The 8221-nt window shown below is 36.5% G+C and overlaps 2 protein-coding genes across 2 annotated transcripts; one reads left to right on the top strand and one right to left on the bottom strand.

Moving 5' to 3' along the window:
* Positions 1 to 371: 371 nt before the first annotated feature.
* On the bottom strand, positions 372 to 4221 carry SOCS4 (suppressor of cytokine signaling 4). Its single transcript, XM_081104865.1, has one exon. It carries the CDS (start codon positions 3215 to 3217, stop codon positions 1892 to 1894), a length of 1326 nt encoding a protein of 441 aa, XP_080960991.1. The 5' UTR covers positions 3218 to 4221; the 3' UTR covers positions 372 to 1891.
* Positions 4222 to 7516: 3295 nt separating this feature from the next.
* On the top strand, positions 7517 to 7981 carry LOC308525259 (ubiquitin-conjugating enzyme E2 L3-like; the record flags this gene model as incomplete). The annotated part of the gene is made up of 1 exon (XM_081100046.1): positions 7517 to 7981. One exon carries the CDS (start codon positions 7517 to 7519, stop codon positions 7979 to 7981), a length of 465 nt encoding a protein of 154 aa, XP_080956172.1.
* Between the last annotated feature and the right edge of the window lie 240 nt (positions 7982 to 8221).

The following is an 8221-nucleotide window of genomic DNA, read 5'->3' on the forward strand; positions in this document are numbered from 1 at the left end:
GTCTCATTATCAAGTTCTGATAAAAAATTATAATCATGGGTAGAGTCTTACCATACTATTAATTTTCTTTCACCAAAGATGAGTATTTAGGAATAGTAATATTGGTAAATAAGATAAGCTTCTCAGTGAACTACAAAAGTGCCACAATAAAGATGAGGTAGTATGAGACTTTTCTTTTGTAAAAGGAAAACAGCATCTTTATAAGAGATATTTATCCTGACATTGGTGTTGAAATCCTGAGCCTCATCTGCTAAGAGAGGTGCTATTCTAATAGCTACCCTTCACTGGAACCAAGACAATCTTGAGATCACCGAGAAAAAAGAATGGTAGAAGATAATGGGAACAGATTTTCTTGGTTTAATTTTGTGGTAATTGCTAAAAATTTATTTTAACACTATTATTGAAAAATGCTATATTTATATTAGCAGCAGAGCTGCAGGAAATAGAAATGATACTTCAACATAAAAGCAATGGTATTTAAGGAACATTTATTATAACTAAATTTTAGTAAAAATTTTTTCAACCCAGGTAGTTTCCTATTAGAGCTAAACCAGCATCAAGAAATTAATTACTATATGTCAACAGGTCATCAGAAGAAACAGTTGTCTAGAAGATTTATTATTCACTGATTCTTTTAAAAAGAGTGGATAGATAGGATATCACTTCATTTATCTTACATAGGAATAATGGTGTTTCTAAAAATGCTTTCCTGTTCTTGGGAAAGTAAATTTAAAATATTACACCTATTGCCTAGTACTGTTCAGTATGGCCTAAGCCATGTAGCTCTCAAAATGTTTTCCTTTTTTTGAAGTTACAATAAAGACATGTTAATTCTGAAGATAGGAATAATTTTTGAAACTTGAAGATTAAAAACAATATTAAGCTTTCTGAATACTAAGCTCTATGTTCACTTCTTGAATCTTTATTCAAGTTCAATTTAAAATAATGAAAACTTATTTAGGGACCAATGAAAATGCATGGCTGTTTACAAACTGTAGCATCTCCCCAAGTAACAGGCTGAGTTTCTATAAAAGAGCTAAGTAGAAGCAACAGTTCATAAGTAAATACAGAAAAAAAAAAACCCACAATTGTTTTTAGAACTTTAGTAACTACTAGCTACTAACAGTGTTATCATTATTTTTAAAGCTCCCAGTGAGAAAGGAACAATATTTATGTTCCAGGTTTTAAGAGAGACCTATTCAAGGATTAACAAATGACCATGCCACATTGTAGAATACATTCATCTCCAAAAATGTTATGTTCTCATTTGATTCTTACTGATGAGATTAATCAAATTTAGTAATCCTGCTTTAGTTAATATTTAAAATACTGTAAAAACACATCAAGTTGGATTTTAAGCTATGTTGTTACCTTTAACATCCCTATTAGTAAATTACAAGTCAATTACATTAGTATAGATTGTAAATTACAACACTCAGCTTTACTGAAGAATTTGAAAACAACTCTGGAAAGGGAGATGGGGAAACCGTATTTTATGTATAGGAATGCCAATGGCATAAGTTAACAAAGCATTTTACATCTAAGAAAGGACATAGGATTAAAGAAAATAATGAAATACAAATTATTAACTGTGTTTACAATGTTTACCAATTTTCAAATATCCCTGGATCATATGCAAATTACAATTAAGAAAAGAAAAAAAGTTAAGTATATACTCTATAGAATAAAAACAAAAACCACTTGGTCAAAAATACCCATTAACCCTTAGTGTGTAACTTTAAACAATTAGTGTATTGTAAGAAAAATAAACAGATCTGGAAGCAAAATTTAGGGCAGAGGTTTATTTCAGACTCTTAACTGCCCTTGTAGAAAAACTCAAAGTAGCATTAAGAAAAATAAGGTATTAAATTCCCATGTTCCTACCCTCTACCTAGCATTGTTGTTTTGGTGCATCAATCCTGAGTACTCTAACTTTTGATTTATAGTGATATTCCTTCAGATATAATTTCATAGAAGAAGGAATTGGAAGGGCATCAATGCCATCGTAAGTTGTACAGTTACAAATAACTGTTCTGCATATATGCTGTAGGGGAAAGGGGAAAGTCCGAATTAAGGGAGTGGATAAAAGTGGTTCAAAGAACATACAGGCACTTGGGTCCTTATAATGTTCTAGGAGCCCAGTAATATCAGGAGAATGGAAGACACAAGGATCATGTGCATCAAAGCTAAAGTTGTGATTCCACTGTTCAATCCTAGCATGAAGAGAACGACTATAGCGTCTGAAACTAACAGAGAATAAATAGTCTTCCTGTGCTGAGTCTCGAAGTAAAAAGGTACCCTCTGGTTTTCCTTCTAGGAGAGCTTCAGCTGCATACTTATCCATAACTCCCCAGTAACATGGATTGTTATTGATCTGAAGGAGGTCTGGTACAAGACAGTGGACATAATCAATCTGGGTGTGGTACTTAGGAGTTGTTCCCGACTGAAGGATTTCTTCATCCATTTCCCATTTGGGTTTGTTTCTTTTCCTGGAACTTGTGCAAAGTGTTATAATTTCATCATCTGAATCCATATCACTATCTTCTATACAATTATTTGAAACCAGGTTCATCAAAGAGCCAGCCATAGGACCACCTCTACATGAAGCATTGTTGGTGGTTATAACACAGGGCTGAACATTGGCATGTGAGAAACAGTTCACCTCTTCTTCCATGTTTCTTCTTTGTTTTAGTTGACCATCTCTCAATTCACTCTGAGACAAATCTGTGCTTATCAATTCATCTGGTTTGGGGTTTATAGGAGCAGTGTGTCGTTTAATAAAATGCCACCTAAAGGCTAAATCTGATCGAGGTGGGAAAGGACACTTATCTAACATGAGTTCACTGATATGAATTTTTCTTTTAGATGGAAGCCCCGAAGAGTGCCGACTACTACAATTCTTTATTGGGAAGCACTGCCCCACAGCATCTTGCAGTTTCTGTTTAAGAGATCGGCCTAAAAATCTATGCCCACAAGAATGATCTAAATCCAACTCGATGGATGAACAGCTGTGCTTTCTTTCTTGGCTCTGTAAAGGAACTTCAGTTTTCTCTATAACATTTACTGTTTCAGCATCTGAAAAACTTTCACTCTTTTTTGACCAAGATAACTTCTTTCCACTCCACACATAACCATCCTTTCTGTCAGCACTTCTACTCCGACTAGTTTTGGGTCTGACATCTACATCTTTACTATTACTTTCACTATTTTCTGCCATTTTAATAAGTTACCCAAAAATTCCAGTGTTATAAATACTGCTTTTTTAGTTTTTCTGGCAGGAAGTTTCTTCTGAGCACTTTCTGGATGTACCTAAGGGGAGAAAAAAAATCATTAATCATTTGTCATTCACATTAAATAGTTTACATCTTAAGACCCAATTAGACCCAAGATGAAAAAGCATAATTAGTACATGAAAAAGATGTCAAGCCTCCTGTTAGCCAAAACATATGCTCAAAATGCAAATAATTTCTAGTCTTGAGGTACATCTTATGCCAATCTCTTTTCCCCTTATTGTTTTTATTTCACAGCAGACCAGTGAATAAGTTGTAAGAGACACTGAGAAATCTGTGAGCTGGTGTTTGAAGTCCACTACCCTATATAGTTTCTTCACTTCCCTCACCTTGTTTTTATTCCTATTTATTGAAAATATGAAGTTTTAAGTTACAAAGAACTTACGAAATAATCACCACTGAACAGTACAAATGCCACATAGCATTCCCAATGCAGTAGTTTGTTGTTGTTTTTGGGGGAGTTTCCAATTTTTATTTGCAAAAGACACAAATAATAGCCATCATGTTTCAGATCACTCTGAGATACCAGTGTTATCAAATTCCAGCACCCCCCAAAATATTTTTTTAGCTATTTTTCTCACGGGAAATGTAGAATATCCACTGAAGTTTTAAAATGCAAAAAAAAAAAAAGAAAAAAAAAAAAACCAAAAGAAAAAAAAAAAGGAAGGGAGTTAGGAAGAAAAAGAGGGAGGGAAGAAAAGAAAAAGTAGAAAAGAGAAAAAGGAAGAAACAAGGGAGGGAGAGAGGAAGAGAAGGAGGAAGTCTGACACCTATTATGACTTCCTTGTTTCCTTGGGTTTCAGAGGCCCTGGTTTTAAGAAACACCTATTTAAGTCAGAGGAGTCTAAGTATCTTCTTAGAGTAAGATAGTTATTTTCCTTTTCAAAGAAGGACAGGCATATGCCCTTCTACAGAGCTTCTTAATCTATCCTTCTGATGGAAAAGGATTAAATATGTGCTGAAGAAATCTTCTAGCTCAGGCAAGCTCCTAACCACAGTCTTGGCCAAAGATGAATTTCTTTGGAGTTGGAGTGGTGGTATTTGGCATCAGTTGAATTTCAGCGTCTATCCACATTTTGGTGCCACAAGCTTTCAGGGAGGAGGTATCAGGCCAACTTGAGGCAAAATGAAGTTAATCACTATTCACCTTGACAAGGCTGTAATCTGCTTGAAGCCAGGGACTCTATATTCTATGTCATTTTTTTCTCGGATATCACTACAGAAGCTGGCACACAGTATAAATGGATTGATGATAATGTATTAAAAACCATGAAGTACTATAAACCACCTAATGAAAAAAACACATCAAATCAAGGTACCTATGGAAATGGGCAATGTACCATACACCCATTTACTAGTAGATGATTCATGTTTAATGTTCAAGTAAAGACTTTCACAACTGACAAAACTCTTGATAATCTCAATGCAGTTTTGTCAACTGATTTCAATAATTGGTCAACTTCACTATCAATCTAGGCAGTTTTTGGAAAATACAGAATCGGACAAAAATTTGGTATTTCACACACACACACACACACACGTATTCTTCTTGATAATTTTTTTTTAAATATATTTTATTGATTTTTTACAGAGAGGAAGGGAGAGAGATAGAGAGTTAGAAACATCGATGAGAGAGAAACATCGACCAGCTGCCTCCTGCACATCCCCCACCGGGGATATGCCCGCAACCCAGGTACATGCCCTTGACCGGAATCGAACCTGGGACCTTTCAGTCCGCAGGCTGACGCTCTATCCACTGAGCCAAACCGGTTTCAGCTCTTCTTGATAATTTTGACAAACAAGCAGATAAATTTCTATGGGGCAATGCCTTTACTAAGAAATTGGCTAGATATACTAAAATTTACAATGTAAAATATTGAATTTTATTAAGACTAATGCTAATGATTGGCCATAGATGAAATTTACTTAGTTATTCTTAGGTGGAATAAGATTTAAGTCCAGAATTGGAGGGAAGGGTTCTATAATTTCAAATGTTTTGAAATTAAAGTTGAATTTTGTGACTAAGAAAATCACATTCAACATTCTCATTATGATTAAGTTTCTGATTATGTCAGAGGAACATCAATAATCCCAGCAGTTAAGTAAATGTTTAGAGCCACTTGAATCCTTTTAAAGCAGTAGGGTTTGAACCAAGCATCTGCAGTGGCAAATGATTGTCACACGCTTAAAGTGTGAACTGATGACACAGATTTGGTATATAAAGTACTGCATTTCTAAACACTGAATAGCATCTAGTATTATACTTACTGTTTTGATTTAGTAAACTCATGGATATATAATCATTTAAAGTCCATAGGGGAAAATATTTAAAATCTAATTTTGAAAGAAACATCATCACTTACATCACAATCACCAAAATTACACTCAACAGTATGCTTTGGCTGTTCACAGACTAAATTCCACTAAACAAAAATAAACACGCAGAAGCAACAAAGAAAACTGAAGAAAATGAAGTCACTGATTAGAAGAGACACTTCTGTTACTGCCTAAGAGCTTACACTTTAATATATTTTTTAAGATAAAAAATAATAAAAAGAGTGCCATATAGATTTTTTTGTTAATATTACATAATTTCAAATTTTTAACTCAGCACAAGAATGTGGAAAACTTATCATTTAAGGTTTGAAATGCTTTTCTTTTTTTTTTTTTTTTTACTTACTAAAAAAGTACTAAAATAGCAGTTTATTAAGTAGATGACTATCTCTATTCCATTGGGTGTGAGTTCTATCTTGCCCCCTTGCTACCTCAAAATTGTGTCAGTTCTACATCACAGCTAAGCTTTCTAACCTCTATTCTTTATTTTATTTTTATTTTAGAGGAAGGGAGAGAGGCGGGGAAACAGTCAGTTGCCTCCCACATGGGCTCTATCAGGAATAGGACTTGCCACTTTTTGGTGTATGGGACCACCCTCTAACCAACTGAGTCACACCAGCCAGGGCTAACCTCTATTCGTGATAACATTTCCCACCTTTACCAACTTCAATTTTTCTCTGCCTTCAAACACAACCAAGTTTTCTATAAAATCTTTTACTGATTATAATGCTTCCTTTAGTTATAACTGCTGCTTTCCATTACTATATTTCTTTTTTTAAAAAAATATATTTTATTGATTTTTTTACAGAGAGGGAGGGAGAGGGATAGAGAGTTAGAAACATCGATGAGAGAGAAACATCGATCAGCCGCCTCCTGCACACTCCCCACTGGGGATGTACCTGCAACCAAGGTACATGCCCTTGACTGGAATCGAACCTGGGACCCTTGAGTTCGCAGGCCAATGCTCTATCCACTGAGCCAAACCGGCCAGGGCTATATTTCTTAATGAGTAGTGTAACTTGATTTCCCCTTGAAATGAAAGTAGCTGCCCCCCCCCATTATAAATGAGAAATAAAAACACAAATCTCATCTTCAATGAAATTGGAAGATATCTGCTACAGAACGTGTGCGTAGAGAACAGGGTGGAAAATGGGGAACTAGGTTGAAAATTTGCATGACAGCAATTAAATCTCTATGGTTCTTACTCCGCCACTTAGAGTAGATGAGACATTATTTGGAGAAACTGAACCAGAGAGGTGTGGGACTTTGGATATCAGACATAGCAAGGACAGAGGGGAGGCTTCGGACTAAAATCAGAATGAAAGTTCCCCGTTCCCTTAGCAGAAAGAAACAGAATGGCCAAAGCGAAAAGACCTACAGTGCTGCTATCTGGGAATACTCTAATAAAAAGCTGGAAGTCCAGCCAGACCTGCAGTGGACCTCCCCAGTCCACAAGCCCCGCCGACTCACACGCAGCTTTTCAGGCATTGTTGTGCTTCATTCACTCTAGAACATGAATGTTCACAGGTTATCAGTTTTGAAGAAAGCCTGTAACATAAACAACGGAGACTAAAGCATAAGGAACTTGGAGAAGACAGTAACCATAAAAGGAACAGAAAATAAAGTTGGTTTCTTCCAAATTAAGAGAAGATATTACACCTAAGAATGACTAAGAGAAGGTGCAGGACAATCAGAGAATAAGGGCTTGCAAATTAAAATCACGAATGCAGAAATAAAATACTCAATAGGAAAGTTAGAGGATGAGTTGAGAAAATATCAGAAAATCAGAAAATAGTGGTTAAGACAAGAAAGCTAAAATTAGACGATGAGAAAGCGCAGGGGCCTCAGCCGCCCGCAGTGCACCCTGGGAAAGCAACAGCATCAGACCCAAGATGGCAGCCAGCAGGAGGCTGATGAAGGAGCTTGAAGAAATCCGCAAATGTGGAATGAAAAACTTCTGTAACATCCAGGTTGACGAAGCTAATTTACTGACTTGGCAAGGGCTTATTGTTCCTGACAACCCTCCATATGATAAGGGGGCCTTCAGAATTGAAATCAGCTTTCCAGCGGAGTACCCATTCAAACCACCGACGATCACATTTAAAACAAAGATCTATCACCCCAACATCGATGAAAAGGGGCAGGTCTGCCTGCCAGTAATTAGTGCTGAAAACTGGAAGCCAGCAACCAAAACCGACCAAGTAATCCAGTCCCTCATTGCACTGGTGAACGACCCCCAGACCGAACACCCGCTTCGGGCTGACCTAGCTGAAGAATACTCTAAGGACCGTAAAAAATTCTGTAAGAATGCCGAAGAGTTTACAAAGAAATATGGAGAAAAGCGACCTGTGGACTAAAATCTGCCGCGACTGATTCCGGGGAGTGTGAGCAGAGGCCCTGAGCAGCGCATTCAGACACTCCGCCCAGCAGGACTCTGTGGGAAATGGACACGGGCCCCCACCTGGCGTTCGCTTGTGGCAGTTACTAACTTCCTACAGTTTTCTCAATCCAAAGTGGTCTAGGTAACCTGTAAAGAAAGGATTAAAATTTATTTAAGATGTTCTAGTTCTGCTTTCTTTGTTTAAAAATCACTGTTT

Source organism: Myotis nattereri, assembly GCF_964212035.1.
Source record: "Myotis nattereri genome assembly, chromosome: 1".
In the NCBI taxonomy this organism is placed as follows: Eukaryota; Metazoa; Chordata; class Mammalia; order Chiroptera; family Vespertilionidae; genus Myotis; species Myotis nattereri.